At 43.2% G+C, this 23,364-nt stretch overlaps 1 protein-coding gene across 2 annotated transcripts in view; it reads left to right on the top strand.

Moving 5' to 3' along the window:
- Nucleotides 1-1,442: 1,442 nt before the first annotated feature.
- Nucleotides 1,443-23,364, top strand: part of NECAB2 (N-terminal EF-hand calcium binding protein 2) — a 52,652-nt gene continuing 30,730 nt past the window's right edge. The window contains exons 1-3 of one of the 2 annotated variants that reach the window (XM_074202007.1): nt 1,443-1,649; nt 4,989-5,013; nt 17,790-17,898. In XM_074202007.1, coding sequence (XP_074058108.1) covers nt 1,443-1,649; nt 4,989-5,013; nt 17,790-17,898 — 341 coding nt within the window. The remainder of the gene's footprint in view (nt 1,650-4,988; nt 5,014-17,789; nt 17,899-23,364) is intronic. The other variant, XM_074202008.1, reaches the window with a different exon arrangement.

Here is a 23,364-nt window from a genome sequence, read left to right as displayed (position 1 = left end):
GAGACAGAGAGAGACAGAGAGAGAGAGACACAGAGAGAGAGACAGAGACAGAGAGAGACAGAGATAGAGACAGAGAGAGACAGAGACAGAGAGAGACACACAGAGAGAGAGAGACAGAGACAGAGAGAGACAGAGATAGAGACAGAGAGAGACAGAGACAGAGAGAGACACACAGAGAGGGAGAGACATAGAGAGAGAGAGAGACAGAGATAGAGAGACAGAGACAGAGAGAGACACAGAGAGAGACAGAGGCAGAGACAGAGAGAGACAGAGAGAGACACAGAGAGAGAGACAGAGACAGAGAGAGACACAGAGACAGAGACAGAGAGAGACACAGAGAGAGAGACAGAGGCAGAGACAGAGAGAGACACAGAGACAGAGAGAGACACAGAGAGAGAGAGACAGAGACACAGACACAGACAGAGAGAGACACAGAGAGAGACACAGAGACACAGACAGAGAGAGACACAGAGAGACAGAGGCAGAGACAGAGAGAGACACAGAGACAGAGAGAGACACAGAGAGAGAGACACAGAGACAGAGAGAGACACAGAGAGAGAGACAGAGACAGAGAGAGACAGAGAGAGAGAGACAGAGAGAGAGAGAGAGAGAGACACAGAGAGAGAGACAGAGACAGAGACAGAGAGAGACACAGAGAGAGAGACAGAGACAGAGACAGAGAGAGAGACAGAGAGAGAGACAGAGACAGACAGAGGCAGAGGCAGAGAGACAGACAGACAGAGAGAATGTGAATCAAGGTCCGGAGTCCTGGGGTGGGAGGAAGAGCTTTCCCGCCCCGTTGGGCAGCTCTCGCGGGCCGGGCGGCCAGTGCCCGGGCCGGGGCCCCGCACCGGTGAGTGTCTGGGGGCCAGGGCAGCCCTTTGGGGGGACGCACGGGCCCCGGGCGCGCTCGGAGCGGCGGGCAGAGCCGCGGGCTCCGGGGCCGCCGCCGGCAGAGGGAGCGCGAGCCTCAGAGGAGCTCCCCGGGACGCGGCGGCGCCCGCAGCCTGAGGGGCCGGAGCCTGGGCGATCTGGGGGCCCGAGGCCTCGGGGCGCCCCCCCAGCCGCCGCCCCCGCCGGGCTGGAGGCCGTGGGGCCCCGCCGCGGCCGCCCCCCGCCGCCCCCGGCGCCCCCCGGGCCCCGCGACGTCCCGCATCGGCACGGTCCTGCCGCGCCCTCCAGTTTCGGGGTGCCGGGGGGCCCCCATCACCCTCAGAACGAGCGAAGGGGGGGATGGACAGGCTCCTGGGGGTCCCTCCGGCTCGGGCCGGGCCCGGCGCCCCCTCCCTCCCCCCGCGGCCCCGTCCCGCGGCCCACGCGGGGTCCGGGGGGGCGGGGTCTGGCGCGGGCGCCGCGCGGGGCGGACCGGGCGAGTGGCCGCGCGTGGGCAGGCGGGGGGCGGCGGCGGCTCCTGCGGGCGGGAGGCGGGCGCTGCGCGAGCCATGTGTGAGCGGGCGGCGCGCCTCTGCAGGGCCGGCGCGCACAGACTGCTCCGGGAGCCGCCGCCGCAGGGCCGGGCGCTGGGGGGGCTGCTCCGCTGGGTGGGAGCCAGGATGGGCGAGCCCCGCCAGCCGCTGGCCGACGGGCTCCGTCCCGCCCCGCCGCCGCCCCCGGGCGCGCCCCGGAGGGGCACCTCGGTCATCCTGGACGTGAGTAGCGCCGGACCCTGGCCCGGACCGGGCTTCCCGCGCCTCCCCCCGCCCCAGACCCACCCCTCTCCCGGCCCCCTGACGGTCTCAGCAGCTCTGATCCGGCCCCCCACCCAAGGGCTCCCCTCCCTCCTCTCCCTAAATCAGACCCTGCTTCCCGCCTCTCCGCCCCGTCCCCACCCCCACCCTCGCCCCCCTCCCAAGACTGCGCCCCGGCCGAGTGCGGGTCCTTAGACCTCTCCGAGTCCGCAGGCTCTCCATCTCCGCCCTCCCCGGGACAGCCCCTTCCCTGGCTCCTGCCGCTTCCCTCCGCACTCCTCCTTGCTGACGGCTTCTCTCCCGAGTTCCTCCCCTTCTAGCAGGACTCTGACCCCCCCTCCCCAGCGAGCCTCTCCCCGATCGGCTCCCCACCCCGGACACCTCCCCTCTACGGCCCCAGCTTTGTGAATCTCTTAAGATGGGGTCGCATCTAGCCGGGTGACCGGGGGACGCTGAGTGGACGTGATGCGCTGGGGCAGTCGAGGGGCTGGATTCGGGCGGTCTCCTCCCCTCCCCACCCGGCTCTCGCCTTCTCTCCCACGGTAGTGGACGTCCGCGTGCCCAAAGTGTTGTGCATCTATCTGTGTGGGGAGGGGGAAGGGAAGAGATGTTTCCATGAGAGATCGCCCCCAGAGCCCGACTTTCCCTGTTCCCCATCTTTTAGGGGGTACTTCCTCATTTACTTTCCCTGGGACAAGCTATAACTTGCTCTAAATATTCCCAGGTTGACTAGACCCTGCCTTGAAACAGCAGCAGCGAAGTGGAAGGAAGGTTGGGGTTCCAGATCGTCGCTCTATTAATCTCAGCAAGTCATTTATTTAAAAAAAAAAAAAAAGCTTTGCATTGGATGATCTATGGGATTGTAGTTTCTAAGATGCTATTTCAATCAGGCTCTGCCTGTTTCCTTATACCTGGAAAAGGGACAGGCTACTTACTGCCCTTTTTCTCTTACACTGTCTCCTCTTCCCCCAATGCCACCCCCCCCCCATCAGATACCCATCCACAGTAAATGACTCTCAGGCTAGTAACTTGGGCTACTCAAGGAAAAGAATAGCCAAGGGCATAGACTATCCAGGCAGGAAATCATGGGGGTGGGGTGGGGGTGGGGAGACAGGTCCCACCAAGTTGCATTTCAGAAATTTGTCACTTGAAGAGTCCTCCATACTGGACAGTCATAGAAGGAACGGGAGTAATAGTAGTAGGAATGACAGTTGTGGAAATGGTGGTGGTAGTAGCAGCAGCAGCAGCAGCAGCAGCAGCAGCAGTAGTGGTAGTAGTAGTAATGATTTAGTTTTAGTGGTAGTAGTAGTATTAATGTTGGTTATGGTAGTGTGAGGGGTGGTGGAGGTAATGTTAGTAGTGGTAGTAGTAGTGTTAGTATTAGTAGTGTTCAGTAGAAATGGTGGTAATAGTAATCATAGTGTTAGTGTCAGTAATGGTAGTGGTCATGATGGTGGTAGTAGTAATAGTAGTGGCAGTAGTAGTGATAATTCAAATTTCTATAGCACTTAAGAGAGTGTTTTCCTATCTCTGTCAAATAGGACAAGTATTAATATCCCTATTTTATAGATGAGAAAACTGAGGCTCACAGCTGGTTAGCTGTTTGTCAATACAACACAAATATTGGATCTGGGTTTAGAACCCAGATCTTTCCATTGTATCATCCTGCCAGTCCTCTCTCATACCTCTGAATGCTAGTTCATCACTGCCTGGTCTCTGTTTCCCTTCTAGACTCTCTCAGGTATCATGGGAGGCTTTCACTGGCAGTACCACCAGTCACAAAGACTGAAGGTCCAATGTCACTGAGACGATCGTCTCTTGCCGAGGCTCAAAAGGCTTCTTGGGATATTCCAACATCCTTGTTCCTTTTAAATCTCTAACATCGAGATTGAAATGATCCCCAATGCACAGGAATTTGGAACCCTCTAACATGTCAGTTACTTCCCCGAAAAAAAACTTTTCACCAAGTACAAGGAGAGAGTAATCACAATTGGGCTTTTCTGATGTCTAGTACTGGGAGCCAAGAAGAACAGTTTGCTCAACTGAGTCTAGAAAGGTCCTATTCAAGCCAGGTTTGGGGGAGGCTTTAGCTCCTAGCCTCCCTTTAACCCTTAGCACATAGGAGGGGCTTAAAAAGTATAGTGGACTGATTTACCCCCCAAAACAACTTTTTCAGGATGCCCCACTTACTAATGGCAGCTTAATAGCAACTAGATGGCACAATGGATAGAGCACGAGGACTGAAGTCAGGAAGACCTGAGTTCAGATCCTAATCTAAAGCTTACTATCTAGGCAAATGACTTCTGCTCTGCTTGCCTCAGTTTCTTCCTCTGCAAAATAGAGATAATAAAGGCAACTACCTCATGGGGTGATTATGAGACTGAAATGAAATAGTCTTTGAAAAGTGCTTTGCAAACCTTAAAGTGCTTCATGTCATTAAGAGCCTCCCTCCTTGCTGACTTGCTTGCTCATATCTCGTTGGAGCTGTCACCACAAAGTCTGGCCCAATCCCTGCGAGAATTGGGAGCTCCTGAAGTTTCTACCTCACACTCTCTGATATTCAGAGGACAATCCATTCTTTGGATACTTGAGGGGTGAGGGTATACATGGTTGTGTTTGTTTGGATAAGTCTCAGAAATTCCTTCTAGCTCAAAATTCAATGATCCTCTGTGTGTATGTGTTTGTGGCCATCCATACATATAACCCATACATATAAGGGCTGCCCTCCCTTATATACACAGTAGAAAATTGCTTCTGTAGTTTGAGTTGAAAGGGGTAGGTACCCTAAATAAAATCATTCCCCTCTATATACCTTTCATCGAGCCTGAAATTCTACCATTAGATACTCATTTCTTGGAATTTCTTTCAGGTTCTCTTTTTATTAAAATAGAGAAAATTGGTTACAAGAGTAATAGAAAAGGAGTTGAGAAGGTTGACAACTTTCCCTCTTCATAGTTTTGTCTGGGTCTGACCTTATTTATTTAGTGGGATGTATGAATGTGCAACTGTATGTTAATTGTGTATCTTGTCATTGTATGATTCTGCATATATATTAGATACATACATATATGTAATATATTTATATATTAATGCCTATAGCCTATCTATAGGGGAATAAGACTTGGTGTATATATTAATATAGAAATTTCTAAGACTGTATTTGATCCATCTTACTTCCTTGGTCCCTCAGACTTCTTCAAATGGGTAAAAGGGGTTGGGGGCCAAGCCCTGAGAGCAGGGAAATGGGAGTATTCCCACCCCCCCAAAAAAAAATTAACCTATACTTTCCCCTCTTTGCAGATTTTCCGACGGGCTGACAAGAATGGTGAGTACTCCCTGGCAATGCTCAATACAGGAAGAAGGGGAGAGACCCCAGTTCAGGGGTTCTTAACTTGGAGTCTTTGAATTTAATTTACAAATATTTGATAACTATATTTCAGTATAATTGACTTTCTTTGGAATCCTAAGAATTGTATTTTACAAATTTAAAAATATGATTCTGAGAAGGGATCCATTGCTTCCCCAAAGAGTCAAAGGGATCCATTCCTTCCCTAAAGTCAAAGAAGTCCAGGATACGAAAAAACAAAACAAAAAAATCAACAGCAACAAAAACACAATTAAGGACCCTCACTCTAGAGGCACTGACTGAACCAGAGCATTGCAATCCCTCTCTAAGATGGGATCATCAAAGTGCAGGATAGGTCCCACATATCCTATCCTTGCAAAGGCTCCTCTGTGCCTTCAGAAAGGGAAAGGCCTGACTGGAAAGTGAGGCTGAACCAGTGAGATAAGGACTTGGCAGGGGGAGGTTTGGACAACTTGAGTGAACCACAAGGCACAAGGCAGAAAAGGAGGAAAGAGGGACTAGGCTGGGTCGATGATAGCGCAATTGAGACTTTCTGTGTAACCAGGTTGAGGAATGGACTGGGTCAAATGCTTGGGCCTCATGAGACTGGGATTGAATTTGGCTTTTTATTCTCCCTGATTTTATCCCCTATCCCCTTTTTCTACCAAAGTCCTCCTCTCATAATACCTCCAGTCCTGAGAGTAATTTAGCTAATCAAAGACTATGCCAGGAGACTACAAATGCTAGCAGGGCCCTCCCTCTAAATTGGGAAGGTTTTAAATCTGGGACTATTCTAGACGACAGATTATTTCTCATCAGAGGACCAACCTAGGTAAGCTCAGAGAAAGATAATTACTATATTGACTTTTGGGAGATTAATGTTTTTTGACCTCAGCAATTCTGAACACTGGACTTGGGATCAGGAAAAGCTAGTTTCAAATCCTCCTGGAAGACACTTTGCTGCCGTTTGACCTAAAGCATATGATTTAATCTCACTGGGCTTCAGTAAAATGAAAGGACTGGACTCAATGGTCTCAAAGGTCCCTTCTAGCTCTAAATCTATGCTCCTCTGATTCTTGAAGAGGTTGTGATTAATGTCACAGTGGAGAGCACCCACACTGATGAAATTACAGGTCGTTAAAGTATCTGGGCCCCTTAGCCCCACCTCCCCCACCCCCACCCTCTTGCAGGAGCTGAGCTGTTCCCAGCCTCAGTCCCACTGAGCGTGAAGTAGGTGGGGGAGGTGAAACCCTAGGCTTGAGCTGAAGCTGGAACTGGAGTTCTCTTTGTGGGGCATGGGGAGAGGGTGTGGTTGGCAAGACTGCCAGGAGCCCACAAGCTCCCCATTGAGCCTTGGGCTGGTAGGGACAGAGGTATATAAGGGCAAAGTCGTCATGAATGAAAAATAAAGTGAAATAAATCCCATCCCCCAAAATGGGCATCTTGGATAAGAGTGGGAGCTGCCTCTGATTGCATTCTTACCCCTCCCCCACCTGTGTTCTCAAGAACAGAAACAGCAGAGAAATAAATTAAGAGGCAAATATCATCAGCCTATTTTTCATCTCCCATTTTGAAGAAGGAAATACTGATTTTAAAAATGGGAATTCCTTCGCTCTTTTTAATCCCCCTTTTCTCCCTATGGGAGCACTCACACATATTCATACACCTGTCTTTTTCCCCACCTATTTCTCCTTCTCCCTTTCATTTTATCACCCTCTTTCTTTGCCTCTGCCCTCTGCCAGACTTGCTGGCTTGACTTTAGAATCAAGGGCTTCACCTATCTAAAGTGAAATAGATCTCCCCTCTATCTGTGTTAGACCCAAGAATCAAACTCAGAACAATACTGTCTCTGTCCATTTTTAACTAGGGAGAGAAGTAACACACATGAGAGACCATTAGATGACAACCAGTAGCAATATGATTTAGAGGAAAGAACACTAGGAGTAAGAAGGAGTGGGTTTGGATCCTGGCTCAGTCACTATCTTGCTTTGTGACTGAGAAATTTATTCCATCTCTCTAGGTCACAGCTATATCATAGGTGTGACTATTAATCCCATTTCCCTGGTTGCCTCTGCATTGCCCTCTCCAACCCATAGGTTAGAACTCCTCCGATCAACCAGTGGTATAAACGTGTGACTAATATCCCATGAGTTTCTTAAGGGTCTCCCTATAGGATGCCTCTTTCCCCTTCCTAACTCATTGACTTCCTAGACAAATCAACAACTCAACAAAGCACCTATTAAGTGATTAGTATATGTGAACACTGTGCTAAGTGTTGGGGTACAAAAAAAAAGGCAAAAATAGACAGTCCCTGCCTAGATCATTCTAATGAGGGAAGATAAATAGACGCAAAAAAGAGAGCTGAAAAGGGGAGAGTAGGAATAAAATAAGTACCCTGAATAAATGTTGATTGATTGATTGAGTTGAGGTGAAGAAAAAGTCTGGAGTCAGGAGCCTGGACAAGAAAAAACTGAGAAAGTATAAAGGAGCAAAAGGAGACATGTTTGTTAAAGCAGTGAGTCTTTTTCTTAAGGTCCCTAAAGTTATTTTTGACCATCAGTGTGTGTGACTACTATTCATCCCTTTCCCAACCACAGACCAATATTTCATTTTCATTGTGTTTCTTCCTCCTCATTAGAAAGCTCAGGAACACTGGGTCACAGGCTATGATTTCTCAGGAATTTAATGGGCTCATTAGACAAAGAAGGCAGAGAGGGAGGACAGTGGGGAAGAGAGAGAAGATGGTTGAACGGTCCTTTTGATGAGATAAACTCCCCCACTGGTTTCTTGAGCCTGAGGGGTAGGAGCTGTTCGCTTTCCTCATCCTTGATGTCTTCATTTTCGCCCAGGTATAGCTGTTGTGGGAGGGTTAAATTGATGCCACCTCTTAACTATGTAAGTTTCCCCAGTCGGTCTCTGAATTTCAGGGCTTGTCTATAAGAAGAGCTGGAAGGGACTTTAGTTATCTAGTTTAAGTTACTCATTCCACCCCCCCATACACACACACACACACACACACACACACACACACACACACACACACACACACACACTTTTTTAAAAGAAATTTTATTGATATCTTTTGTTTTTATAACATCTGTATCTCCCAAAGCATCTCTCCCTTGTTTTCTCATTTCTTAAATTTCTGTAAGTGGACCTTGAGACCCAGTGAGATACAAAAAAAAATCTTTAAAATTTTTTTAAAAGAGAGAAAAAACCACATTTATCATAAATAACCAATATGCTAAAAATAGCTATATCTATCTATATAATATCAAATAAAATATATCTATATTTATATAATGTCAAAATATAAGATTCTCAAAATTCTGGTGAAAAGACTGATTTCTTTAGAGAGTATTCAGCTGTCATATCAGTAAGACATTAAGACTATGTTAATTACAAACTCAGGAGGACAATGATTAGGATGCTAGGAGACAACCTGCCAGGAAGAGACAGCAAGACATCAGATAGTATTGTACAAGAATGGTAGTCTTTGAAGAGCAGTTTGGGCAACTTAATAATTTGCATCTTTCATGGTGGGGTCAGAAAGTACATTAATGATTTTCCCTATTCTCTGTTTTTATATCAAACTCAAGCTCTTTTCCCAGTCCACAGATGGTCATTTTCATAATGGCCTTCATTTTAAAGTTTAGAGGTAAGATCTTAGAGAATAAAACTTTAAAATGTCTAATATATTTTGTCATTTTATTTAAACCCTATATTCTTAAGATTTTATAGTTTTAGGTTTAACATCATCTATCATCTATCTATCTATCTATCTATCTATCTATCTATCTATCTATCTATCTATCTTCCACATTCATAGTTCTTCATTTCTGTAAAGAAGCAGGGAGAGGGGGTGGCTAGGTGGCATAGTGGATAAAGCACCGGCCCTGGAGTCAGGAGTACCTGGGTTCAGATCTGGTCTCAGACACTTGATAATTACCTAGCTGTGTGGCCTTGGGCAAGCCACTTAACCCCATTTGCCTTGCAAAAGAAGAAGAAGAAGAAGAAGAAGAAGAAGAAGAAGAAGAAGAAGGAGAGGGGACAGGTACCTTCTCCTATCTCAGTAGGCAAAATTTGGCCACCATTGTAGAATATTCAGATTTGACTGTTCTTTCCATTTCCATTGTTGTAGTCATTGTGGGTATTGTTTTCCTGATTCTGCTGACTTTTCATTCATGTGTCTTCTCCAACTCTGTATTCATCACACTCATCATTTCTTACAACTCAGTAATATTCCATTATATTCATGTGCCACAACTTGTTTCACCAACCCCCAACTGAGGGGTAACAACTTTGTTTCCAGACCTTGGCAACTATCAAAATAATGTTAGTATAAATTTCCAAACTCCTCATTGTATAGCAAAGGAAGCAGAAACCCAGAAAAGGGAAATAACTCATCCCAGATCAATTGAAAACAAATGTAGGAATTAATCAGGGATTCTCTTTGCAAGTCTGGTGGCCTCTCCACTAGACCCTGCCATCAGTTTTGTGAGATGAAGATCAAGGCTATCAACATATCCAATCTATGATCCATCCCATAGCATAAGAAAACTTAAAAACTTTTAAAGACTAATCAAAAATGTTTAAGTTTTGCTACTCAGTTGGTCCTCGAGTATCTATTGACTCCTATTCTGTCCCAGATAGTCATTTAGTCTTTACTTTGAGACTTCCAGTGAAGGGAAGGAAGTTCACTATCTTCTCTGTGCCACTTGTGGATAACTCTGCTTGTTAAGAAGTTTTTCTTTACTCTGTCCCTTAAATTTGTGAGTTCATCAATGTGTAATAAAATCTGAAACAATAAAGATCACAACTCATCCATTCCCTCTCATCCTGAGTAAATGAGTCTAGGTAGCATAGTAGCTAGAACAAAGAACTTTAGAGTCTGGAAAAACTAAATTTGGATCCTGCCTCAGACTGTGACTAGCTATGTGATCTTGGCAAGTCCCTTCACTTTTTGGTTACTCAGTTTCTTCATCATCTAGAAAATGGGGTACAGTAGTATTTCCCTCTCAGAGTTGTAATAGCAATTGTAAAGAGTTCTGCAAACCTTAAAGGCATATATATGTGTGTGTGTGTGTGTGTGTGTGTGTGTGTGTGTGTGTGTATATATATATATGTATATGTATGTATGTATATAGACAGATTTGAAATCAGGTCTTCCTGACATCAGAGTTGTCATTCTGTCACCTAGTTGATCTCATATTCTCTAGTTCTTTTAATTAGCTCGCATTATCCCTAGTCTCTTCTCCTTTCTCATTTGTCCTGTTTTTGATGCTCCCCAGTTTATCAATTCCTTTCCTAAAATGTGGAGGCAAGAACCTAACTAGGACCCTGGGAAGAGATGCATGATAAGCACACAGACTAAGCTTTCTAGCACTATTGTCTTGGATACCATAGCCATAATTCAGTCTAAGATTGACTTCTTCTCCTCTCCTCTCTTCCTCTTCCTCCCCTTATGATGCCTGTTCTGTTTGCCCAGCCAAACTGGAGCTCCTTTTTGACACAGTGTTGGAAAGGAGGTCTTCTTTTCATTCTCCAACATGCCAAAGATCCTTCTCACCCTGGAAAAACACTCTTACTCTGAGACTACCTCTTCTGCTGATTGATCAAGTCCTCCCTTTATGCCCATTTTAAAGAAAGTGCCAAGACCATGTTCATTCTACTTCTTTTTTTCTCTAGGTTCCCCTCCTGATTCTCAGGACTTTCTCTACTATGCTCTTTGCCACCTTTAGCTTTCTTTTATATATTGACTTTCCTCATTGGAATACTAGCTCCTTGGGGACAGGGACTGGTTTTTTTGGTGTGTTTTTTTTTATTTTTGCCTCTTTGTCCCAGCACTTAGTATATAAATAATAGCTTAAGGGATTGACTTGTTTTGCATTTTCAATCTACTAGAACCCCTTTCCCCATCTTTTCCACACCAATTGCTATTTAGTCATATTTTCTTGCACCTCATATTCATGCACGTGGTTTGGGAGAATTGTTTGTCAAACACAAATCTAATACTTTGTATTTACCCCTATTAAATTTCAGCTGCTTAGATTTGGCCCAGAATCTGAGCCCATTTCTGCCTTTTTTGGGCTCTGATACCTCACTTGTAAACCATCCTCCCTAGCTTTCTGCTGTCTCCAAATTGGATGGGCATGCCATCTACTGCTTTATTCAAGTCATTAATAAAAATATTAAACAGTGCAGGGCCCATGGCCCACTCTGCTGAAGGCTACCTTCCAAGTTAGCACTAAATAATTAATTGCTTCTCTTTGTTTCCAGTCACTCAACCGTTTCCAAATCCGCCTAACCTCTGTCATCTGACCCACAATCTCTCCATCTTTTCTACAAGAACAACATAAAAGACTATCACATGCTTTGCTTACATCTAGGGAAAGCATGCCTCAAGCATTCTCTTGATTTAGTAACCATATCAGAAGAAGAAATGATTTAGTCTGACTAGAGTAATCCCAGATTCCTTTGTAGATGCCCACCAACCATCCATTTAATAATACATTTTATTTTACCCCCTAAGAATCAAAGTCAACTTTGATAATGTCCTTATCTATGTAAATGTCCTATTGAGGGTATCTAGAGTGATGATTCACCTAAGATCAAATCAGGCTTCAGACACTAACTGTTGCCCAAAAGTCACTTAACTCTGTTTGCCTTAGTTTCCTCATCTGTAAAATGAGGGCAGAGGATATTTCATTCTGTCTTTATATATCAAATACCTTTCATTGAGTAGGCTTTTAGAAAATGCTCATTTAATTGAATTGAGTTGACTTCTTTTTGCAGACATTTCTCCTTTTTTTGAAAATTATGGCAAAATTTGCCCTCGTCAAGTCCTATGGTACCTTTCCAGTTCATTAAGATCTTTCAAAAGTCAGTGAAAGTGATTCAACAATCAATCAGCAATCTTGGGATGCAACTTGTCTGTCTGTGGTGACTTGAATTCATTCAGGGCAACTAGATGTTTCCTTATTAGTCTTTTATGTTCTTCAATTTCCAATTCAAACATCATTCTTCTTTGCAAAGAAAATAGAAGCAAAGTGAGAGTTGAGTGGTTCTGCCTTCTGTCTCTTCCCTCTACTTTAACCATTGGTTCTATCCCTTTTTTTCAGCTTCTCTTTTCCTAGAATAGCTTCAAATCCTCCACAAATTCTGTTCTATAGGCTATGGATGAGATAAGATTAACACAGGGAGCAGTGACATCACAGTATCTATACTCAAATCTTAACATACCTGATCCTCATCTAAGTGTTGTAAGAGGGGAAATCTCTGTAGTCTGAAATAGTCAAGGAAGGCTTCCCAAAGTGTAGTGAGATGTTCAATTGTTTTTCAGTTGTGTCTGACTCTCCATGATCCTGTTTGGGGTTTTCTTAGCAAAGATACTAGAGTGGTTTGCCATTCCTTCTCCAATTCATTTTATAGATGAGGAAACTGAGGCAAACAGGATTAAGTAACTTGTCCAGGGTCACACAGCTACTAGTTGTCTGAGGCTGGATTTCAACTCAGGAAGACAAGCCTTCCTCACATCAGGACCAACATTCTATCCACTTTGTCACCTTCCAAGGATTTAAGATTCTTCTAGGACAACAGATTGATTAGAACAATACAGAGAGGATTAGACAGGAAGAGGGGAGCAGATAGGTAGAGTATGAGCAACAGTACAGAGACAGGAATAACCATGATAGATATGAAAGAGACCAGCTTGACTAGATAGAGATTCACCCAGGGAACTGTGGGAGGCTCAGTTGTAGAGGCAGTTTGAAGTCAGATTGCACAGGATCTTGAATAATAGTCTTAGGAGTTGAGCTTTGATCTAATGAGCAATTGGGACCCATTGGAAGTTCTTGAGGAAGGGAGTGACATGTTTAGTGCTGTGCATTAGGAATATTAATGGTACCTCTGGTTTAGAGAGAATCAGTTGGCTCTTTTAGATGGCCACTTCAGTTTTTTAGGTGTGAAATGTTAAAGGCTAACTAGGGAAAAAAAGGGTGGGTACACAATTATCATTACTTTAAGACTAAGGACTTTTGGAATGTTGAGAATGAAGAAGAAGGAAAAAGACTGAGATAAACCAATCTTTCTATCCTGGTTGGCAGGGCAAGTAATTGTACCTTTGTCATTGTCATTGATGGAAATTGGAAAATCACAGAGTAGGGCTCATTTTGTGGCATTAGATAACCTATATGTTTGACTTTTGACTGGTCCACTTACATCAATCAAGACATTTGGAGCAAGAAGAAGCCTTTGAGATTATCTGACTAGTCCAACCCTCCTATTCAAATAGGGAAACTGAGGGCCTGAGAGGCCAAAGAGCTTGCTCTGGTTCCAGTGGCGAATTTATGAGACTCAATACCAAATAAGATATTTGTAAAACAAACCAAAGAAACCACTTAGAATATAACATATAGTAAGTAGGCGCTGAATAAATGTGAGATATTTTAAAAGTTCAAGGGACATAGTTTCTGGGTAATTAGTCATTTTGTTAATAATGCTTGCATTTTATTTTTATTCATGGCAGTGGAGTTAAATGACTTGCCCACAGTCACACAGCTAGGTGTTAAGTGTCTGAGACTAGATTTGAACTCAGGACCTCCTGACTCCAGGGCTAGTGCTCTAAGCACTGCACCACCCAGCTGCCCCAAGTGCTGCTATTTTATAATCAAAGAGGTCAGTGATACTCTGAAATGCCAAAGGCCCCATCATGGTGGTGGGCTCACAATTTATATGCACGTGGAAGAGTGGGTATTCCTGAGGGTAGCAATCAACTCTGGTTAACAACTAATGAGAATGAGTATTACAATGAGAAGTGGGTTCATTCTAGTGAGGGGCTGAGAGAATGACATCATGTAACTCTTGGGCAAAAAAAAGCTTTCTCAATACCCAGACCACTCTTGATCTGGGAAATCTAGACAAAGGATCTACCTTCACCCAAACTTGCTTAAAGTGGTGGATACAGTGGACAGGAATTCACTTTAAATAAGATGGTTAAGGTGGGGCGAATTTTTGTTAGAGGTCAGTAAAGTCCCTCAAAGGTGGGCTTTGAACTAGAAAATAGTAATTAGTTATTAATAATCATTTTTCTTTCTTTCCTTCTCCAGCAGAGAGGGACTGAAATGGAGTGAAGTTGAAATGATGTTTTGGGGATGGGGTAGGAGGGAGGAGTGCTATAAGATAAAGGGGAAGAGGTCTATTGGGGGAGTGATGAAGGTAGAGAGAAAAGAAACTTGACTCCCAAGAGGAACTTTGGCCACCCATGCCAGAGTCAGCCAGAGACAGTGAACAATGCTGTCAATGCCTCCCCATGTTAAAAGATATGTTGACACACCAGTGTGTGTATGTGTGTGATGGTATATTTTAAAATAAGGAGTCTGGCATTGAAAGGTCATGCACCACTGAATCTGCCAGCCCTCGCTTGTTAGTGAGGATGCGAGCCCCAACTCGTTATGGAAGCTGCCAGCCCCAGCTTGTTAGTGAAGGCACCAGTCTCACTTCGTTAGCTCAGACACACTTGAATACATGTACACTTGAAGTCGATCTTCTCAAGGATGCAAGGACCAGAATCCAATTCAAGTCATTTCATTGACTTGGTGACTCTTCTCCTTAATTAGATATGAATTCATTAGGCTTGTGGTTTGTCACTGGGGATGAATTCTCTTGGGTCTACCCTCTCCATCTTGATTTTTCATGTTATCTCTAAACATTGGGCTGAGACATCAGAGTAGAGAGATATGATTAGAAAGGAAGAGAAAGAGATGCAAAATGAGACAGAGACCCTCTTTATCAACCCCCATTCTCCTCATACTCTCTTTTCTTGGTCCTCTCCTTCTATCCTGGGAACAGTGTGGGTGGAACCCCTGAAGGGAGGAAATGAGCCCACCAGAGAGCTTGAAAGAGCAAACATCCCCTTTCTTTAAGAACAGATCCTAACTGGTCTGCTGGAATAACTATGATACAAGTTAGCTTCTGAAAATACATGGAAAAGACCCCTTCCCCTTATTTGTAATAGATTGTTTTCATACCTGGAATGTGAAGTATAACAGACATTTATTAAGCTTCTACTGTGTATAGAATATTGCTTAACTAAAGATAAGACCCTGGACCCTACCCTCAAAGACTTTGTGGTCTATCAGACATTGACACAGGTTAAGTAAAACACATCCTCATTACATGACAAATGTATTAGTAAGATGCAGAGAAAAGTGTCCTTTTGAGTTTGAGAGGGAAGGTACATTATTAGGGGAAATCTTCATGGAGAAGGTGGCATGTAAAATAGTGAAAAGGTAGGAACCTCAGGAGTGAGGTTCAATTTAAGCAAAGACATTGCAACATTAGAGAACAGAATGGATGGAGGATGTTGAATGATTCCAGGTTAAAAGAAGATTTGGGGTTGTAGAAATGTTAGAAAAATAAAGTGGTACTTAGATTATGGGGATCTTGAACTTGAGGTTCTGAAGTTGAAATTTTCTCCTGGGGGTAATAGGGAGCCACCAAAGACTTTTGAGGAGATGAGTAATATGACTGGATCTATTTATAACAAAGATGATGTAGGTAGCAGTCTGGTGGAGGTGGAGGTGGTAAATGCTGCACAATAGCTATTTGCAATAAGGTAATAAAGGCCCTTAATGGGAATGATGGTAATGGAATCAGAGAAGAAAAACTGAATATGAGTGAGGTTGAAATGGGATCTGATGTATATTGGCTATACATGAATGAATGAAAAAAACACATTTATTTAGCATTTACTATGTGCAAAGTACTTTGAATTTGGACAGGATTGGGTACAATGTAGGTACTTAATAAATGTTTGATTGACTGAATTCATATTCTAATTGGAACAGTGAGGAAGGTATAGATAAGAACATAAATAGGAGATTTTAGTTGGAAGTGAGATAGAAATATTTCATGGACCTTTGAGAGGAGAAAAATCTAAGATAAACCCAAGATTTTGAATCTAGTATCCCAGATGAATAATACAGCCACAGTCATAGTCAAGTAAGAGAAGTTTGAGGAAGAAAGATGAGATAATAGATCACATGGAGAGACACCATTATAAGAGCCTTGAGGAGCAGAAAAGAAATGAATGATTTCATAGCTCATCAAGGAAGAGATTTAGGCCAAATCACCTCTAGAGTAATTAATCCCCTCTGCCCACTCCCTAATGTCTGTCTGAGAGAACTGTGTACTGTTAGGACCCTCCTTCCCAAGTATCCAAGATGACCTGGCAAAGGCCATAGGACCATCTTGGTGGGATTTCACTGATCTCATCAAGGAGGATGGGGAGGTGATTCTAACAGCTGTGCCTAACAGTCCCCGGGGTAATGGGAGAGAAGAGGAGGTAGAAGGAGCCAAAGTGGGGAGGGAGGAGGAAGGAGTGTTGGGGATGAGCAGATGGAGAAGGCGGAAGCTCATCTGTGTATCTTCTCTAGAGCCTATGGGGCCATCTCCCAGGAAGAGAAAAGCCAGATACTCTCACCCAAGATTGAAAGCTATTGAGACAATCAGTTGGACCAGAAATAAGCTCAAGAGAACCCTGTGCTGGGTCTGAGAAAAAAAAGAGTGGGATTCTTGTATTCAATTGCTATGCCTCTCTCTGGATTAAGGGTTTGCTTCTAAACCCTTTGCAGACCATGAAGCATCCAGAATGAGTTCTGACTTCATGGACAGAGGGGCAAAGAACTTATTCCTAATGGGACACACTAGACTATGGGAAGAGCTCAGATTTTAGAATCAGAGGGCCTGGGTTCAAATTCTGCCTCAGATGCTTAGGGCCTGTGTGACATTAGGGGAGTTATTTGGCTTCTTTGGACCTTACTTTCCCCATCTGTAAAATGATGAACTTGGTCTTAAATGATCTCTGAGGTCCTTTTAGCTCTTATTATCCTATGACTTCTGTATCTGTAGCCTCAAAACTGCTGGATGAAAGATAGAATGGGTCAGGGTCTCTCTTCCTGCTAATTAAATTTTCCTCAAGAAATACTCAGGACCTGCCTTTCCTGAACCAAGGGACAGAGCAGTCTGAGATAAGAGAAGACCAAACTCTGACTGGTCCCACTCTAGAGGGAATAGAAGGACCTGATAATAATATGGGGGATAAAAAAGAAGACAGAAGACAGAGATAGAAAGGAGGACAGAGGAATGCACACTCTCCTTAGGCCCAGGTCTGGGTTTTACCACAGTTGGGAAAGAGTTGATATTAGGGAGTGAAATATGGTCCCCCTCTACTATAGGTATGTGAGACATTTGAGGATAAGAATATGGGCTCTCCATGCCCCTAAATTAGTGATCTGGATCATATACCCTAAAAGTCAGAATTTAGGGGAAACAAGTGAAGTTTGGTGATTACGTATATGTATATGTATATGTATATGTATATGTATATGTATATGTATATGTATATGTATATGTATATGTATATGTATATGTATGTGTATATTAGAGCATTAATTGGGTTTGGGGTATCTGTTGATTGGGGATTCTCTAGATTTAGGATTTTCTGGATTTGGGGATTATTTATGTGTGGAGAAATTACCTGGGTTTGGGGAATTATCTGTTGATTGGAGATTATTTAGTTTTGAGATTTTCTGGATTTGGGGATTATCTGTAATGTAAAGGTCATCTCTGAGTTTGGGGATTATTGTGACTGGGGATTTTGTGCCTTGGGGATTATGTGACTTTTCATTTTCCTTGTTCCTTGGTCACAAAGGAACACATAGTTGCTCTTCATGCTCATGTCTTCTTTCTTTTAGATGATGGGAAGCTGTCCTTGGAAGAATTCCAGTTGTTTTTTTCAGATGGTGTCCTTAATGAAGAAGAACTTGAGAAGCTCTTTCACACAATTGACTCTGACAATACCAAGTGAGTCCTCACATTTCCCCAACATGGGCCTGTTCTTATAGCCTAGGACACGCATAGCCCACTGAAGCCAGGACTTGTGGCTTCATCAATCAAACGACATGGGTTTGGATGAGAAAAAACAGAGGCAAAAGATAAAAAAAGATTTAAAAAAACCATTCTGAAATGACAATTTTCAATTTGCCTCACTAGTGGAAGGGAGACCATGGGTAACTTCCCTAATCTAAATACAATAGCTTGTCCAAAAGGTCACTTTGCTTTACTTTTTAAGGAACTATAGCTTATATTGGACAAGATTCATAGAATCTCAAGGGATTTTGGATGACTCCCATTGCTTCTTTTGTGACTGATGGGTCCACATACCCAAAATCTTCCCCAGCCTCCTTTTAAGAGAGATGACCAGGATTCATTTCCTCAGTGTGCAGATGGGAAAACAAAGGCCATGAGGAAAGAAGGCACAGAAAAAGGAATTTCTTAGGAACACATGGATTATGGGTGGCAGTGAGTTAGGCATGGTCCCAGAAGTTTGATGCTATCTCATTCTCACCCCAGTCAGACTGAGATCCATGAATTGTTGAGGTTACTTTCCTAGGTTCTGAATAACCCAGGTCAGACCCTCAACTATACTATGAGGTCATAGAATCAAAGAATCTAATAGTTCCTAGGGAATTCAGTCTATCTCATTCCATCTGTACCTGAAATAGAATCCCTCCAGCAACTTCCCCAAGCAAAAGTTCTTTTTCCTCTGCTTTTTCAACAAAGGCTTAGGCTGATTCTATACCCTAGGGCCAAGCATAGATGGAGCTAGCCATTCTGTCAGGTTAAGCCTTTTCTTCCCCAGGATAAATCTGTTTCTTGTAAGAGATTATCCTGTTGCAGATGCTCTATGCTTCTCATCTTTCTGGTTCCTCTCTTCTGGATACTCTTCAGTGATCTGTGTCTTTTCAGAAACATGGACTCTAGAACCAGATAAACATTGAACAATGTGGATGATATCTATCAATCTATCTGTCCATAGACATATACATATATATATATATATTTATATACATATCTATGTATAGATCCATCTATATCCACAGATATATATATATATATGCACACATCTGTGAATGTGCATGTGTATCTATATATAAATATATAGAGATATACATCTATGATTGTGTATGTGTGCATATATATCTCTAAAAAACCCTCTTCTGGACACTCTGCCTCTCTTAACTTAGTCTAAAGATAGCATTATTCTTTTTTAGATTCCATGCACCCCATTGACCCTATGATAAGCAGCTAAGTGGCATAGTAGATAGAATGAACTCATCTTCCAGAGTTCAAATCTGGCCTCAGATACTTACTAGCTGCACTTCATTTGACTAAATTTGTCTCAGTTTCCTCATCTTTAAAAATTATCTGAAGAAGGAAATGGCAAGTTTCTCCAGTATCTTTGTCAAGAAAACCCCAAATGGGGCCACCGAGAATCAACATGACTGAGAAATGACTCATCACCAAGACCCTATTGAGTTTACAATCCACAGATCTTTTTCAAGGGAACTCTCCAGAAAGTCTGTCTTCAATGGCCTCTCCTTCCCAAGCTCTCAGTCTCTGAGGGTTTGCCATCCTTGACCTAGTTTTTTGGGACCCTTCCCCGGCTTCTTCATATAATCTCTGACCCCAAGGACTCTTTTATTTAATTCATTGGACTTTATTAAATTTCTATAATGTCACTCAACTAGTCAACCAGCATCCTTGTGCTGAAGGCCAAGTGCTGGGCACAAAGACAAAAATAGACATAGAATGATGCCCTCAAGAAACTTACATTCTACTGAGGAGAAGCAACATATACAGATAAGAATGTACAAAATAATTTCTGAGAGAGTTGTGGGGGTTAGGGCAGGAATGTGGGAGATGGCTCTTGAGGTGATCATTGAATTGAATGTAAGGATTCCAAGAAGCAGAGGTGAGGTGGGAAAAATAGAGACAGAATGTTGTATCTGTAGTACCCCAAGTAGCGCAGATTGGCTGGAATATAGAGGGAATAAAAGAAAAAATTTCTGAAAAGTTGTGTTGGAGGATGTTTGGAAAAGGCTTTAAATGCTATGCAAGGGGGTTTGTATTTTATTCCAGAGGCAATAGGAAACCACTGAGAATTCTTGAGCAGAAGAGGGACATAAGCAATCCCGTGTTTTAGGATCAGTTTGACAGTTGTAGGGAAAATAGCTTGAGAGAAAAGAATCTGAAATCAGAACTTTGAGTCAATGGATAACACTAGAGATTAGAGAGATAATGGAAGGAACAAGGTTACTTTTAGCTAAGAAAAGATACATCTCTTCTTTCAGAGACTGGAGCTAAAGAGTAAGGAATGAGAAATAACTATTGTTCATGGCATTTGAGATATAGAATTAAGGAGAGAAAAAGGAGCTCACAATTGATGGCCTCAATTTTGTTGGTAAAATGTGACACAATGTCTTCTGCTGAGACAGTGAGGATGGAGATAATATATGAGGAGATTCAGAATAGATGCCTTGAAAGACACTGATAGTTCATCAGGGAGCAGTGGTAGTGAGGACCCAGTTGAAGCTAGTTCACATTTTTTAGAGTAGACCAGTCAATATGGCACTTGACTTCCTCTGTCAGTGTTTGCCATGCAATGTAGGAGAAGCAGTAGTAGGAGTACAAGGGAAGAAGTGGAAGAGTGGGAATTTGAAAGGAATAAGCATTGCTCAAACAAGGAGATCAGGGATTTGAAGAAAAAGGAGAGGGGAAATTAAATGAGTTAACTATCAAGTCAAGATTAAAAAGAGAGGAATGTGAAGACAGAGCCAGGGTTGATAACTTAGAAAACAAGGAAGGGAGGAATGACAAGAGGCTGAATGAGAACAAAAAAAAATATATTTAGGGAGGAGTAAAGCAAAAGGAGACTGACTTGGAAGCATAGGAGGTTTTCACATCTCTGTCTTGTGGTGGTGGAACACTCTGGAGTGAAGTTTTGGGTCAGGGGAGTTGAGGTGGTGAACTTTTTATATGCCTGTCCTTTCTCAACCATTTGGTCACCATTCAATTGAAGTTGATATTTCTCCTATACACAGTAGAGTTTTCCTTTCTACTTCTTTCCAGACCTTTCCTGCATCACATCCCTTTGACATGTGAATCATTCAGGATAGGAACATCCAGAACAATTTGCCACAGGTGGAGAAAGTCACTATGATCCACACATATTCGCTGAGGTCAATTTGTGCCCACCTTTTGGGATACAAAATAAATAAATACACTCTTCCTGCCCTCTTGAACTCATGGTCTAATTGAGGAGACAAGATTGAAACATATATGAAGGCAATGAAGGCAATTAGCCTGTAAGCTCTGTGAAAGCAGAAACTATTCAATTCTAATCAGGAAACATCTCTTAAGCAATCTACTATGTTCTAGGCTCTGAAGATAGAGACCAAGATGAAATAGTTCCTGCCCCCAAGGAGATTACCTTTGTATCCCCATCAGCACCTAGTACATAAGTAAACAAATGAATGAATGAGGAAATGAATGGGTAAGTAAAAAATGACCAATAAAAAAGTGAGTTCTGGGATGGATGGATGGATGGATGGATGGATGGATGGATGGATGGATAGATAGATGAAATGGATGGATGAATGGATGTTGATGTTGGACATTGACTGTTGACTGAAAAAAAATCTCAGAAGAAGGGGAAGAAGAAGGATATAGCTTCGTCTTCCTTTGGGAAGCAGCCTGCTCTTGGGAAACATGATACCCCAGACAACCTCTCTTGCCCTTATACCCTTCCTTACTGCTTATTCCTTGATGACTCATCTTCCTTTTGGAGGCCAGCCAGCACTTGGGGAGCATAATCACCCAACTAAATTCTTTGGTCTCTATACTTTTCTTTATTGTTTATTCTCTCCTGGCAACTATTATTGCTTCTCCTGTTGCTGTTGCTACAGCACTACTAATATTAATTTCTCCCTTAGCTTCTGCTAATCACAGCAGTACATAAACATTTTGTCTCTAAAAAAAATAAAAAGAAGAGAGATACAATGGAAAAATTGTTGTAAAAAATACCAATTAAAAACTTAATTTTAAACATCTTGGATTATACAATACATACACACACACAAACATATGCTATATACATAAGGGAACTGTGGGTGCATAGTCTTAAAATTCAATTAACTTCTCTTAACAGAATGATCTGATGCTCATAGGCTGTAGATTTCATTTCAAGGTTGACCAGCTCATTCCTTCAGTCCCATCCCTGCCGAATCTCAAATCTACTTTCAGCTACCTCTGAAGCCTCCTGAATCCTGACTCGGTGGTTCTGTCTGCCCTTGGATTGCCTTCAGTCACTCCTGATTAAGTTTCCCTCTCCCAAATTCATTTTCTCTTAATCTTTTCCTCAGATGGTAATTGTTTGTCCTTCGTTTTTGAAGAGGACCCATCATGTCAGTCACTGAAGGATAATATTACTTCCTGGCTGATTTCTGTGGCTCTTTCCCTTGAATTGAATCTGGGCCCTCTCCGTAGTCAGCCTCTTCAATGGTCCAGCCACCTCTGACTCTGTAGCTGTCCAGCCCTTTCTTCTGACCCCCTCCGGCAGCCTTTGCTTCTTCCATGTCCTACTGTTTTCTCTCTCCGGTTTCTCAACAACAGGTTCTCTCCCTCTCCACATCCCTCCCTTTCTGAACTTCCACTTTGTCTCAGCAGTCTGCATCATCCTCTTTCATCTCTCCCCCTGGGGGGATTCAGTGGTGGGGAATTCTGCCTAGCTCACACAGGCCACCTGGCAAGTATTTCTCAGCTGAGTGGGAACAGACGTTCTCTGACATTCCTATTTGCATTCCCATCATTCCTGACCTGCCCCCCCCCCCATGGGGCTGATCTCCAAGCCATGGATTTTTTCAAGGAGAGATTTGCCGAGCCCTTTGCCTCTGATTGAGACCTCTCCATCTCATGTCAGTGACTCATCCGATGTTTTGTCTCATTGGTGTTAAGTTCTAAATATGACAAATCATGTAGAAATAAATAACTCTGAATCTAGAGGCAGGCAAATTGGTACAGAACCTCGCTCAGCCATTTCCTAGCTATGTGACTCTGAACTACCAATTAACTCTGTACCTCAGTTTTCCCATCTTTAAAAAGAAGGGGGGGGCAAGCTACGTGGCACAGTGGATAGAGCACCGGCCCTGAAGTCAGGAGTACCTGAGTTCAAATCCAGCCTTAGACACTTAATATTTACCTAGCTGTGTGGCCTTGGTCAAGCCACTTAATCCCATTTGCCTTGCAAAAAAAAAAATCCTAAAAAAAGGAGCTGAGCCTGGTGGCCTCTAAGATTCTATCCAGCTCCCACATTCTCCCATATTTAATGGAGCAGGGTCAGTGCACCTCAATATCTTCCTAAGGAACATCTGTAGATTTTGACTAATCCTATCTGGAAATAATCCCTCTCCTCTCTGCCTTATTGTTGAC

The sequence above is a fragment of the Macrotis lagotis genome, chromosome 1 (genome assembly GCF_037893015.1).
Source record: "Macrotis lagotis isolate mMagLag1 chromosome 1, bilby.v1.9.chrom.fasta, whole genome shotgun sequence".
Taxonomy (NCBI): Eukaryota; Metazoa; Chordata; class Mammalia; order Peramelemorphia; family Peramelidae; genus Macrotis; species Macrotis lagotis.
The sequence above is the reverse complement of the archived record's forward strand: the minus strand, read 5'-3'. Positions and strand labels throughout refer to the sequence as shown.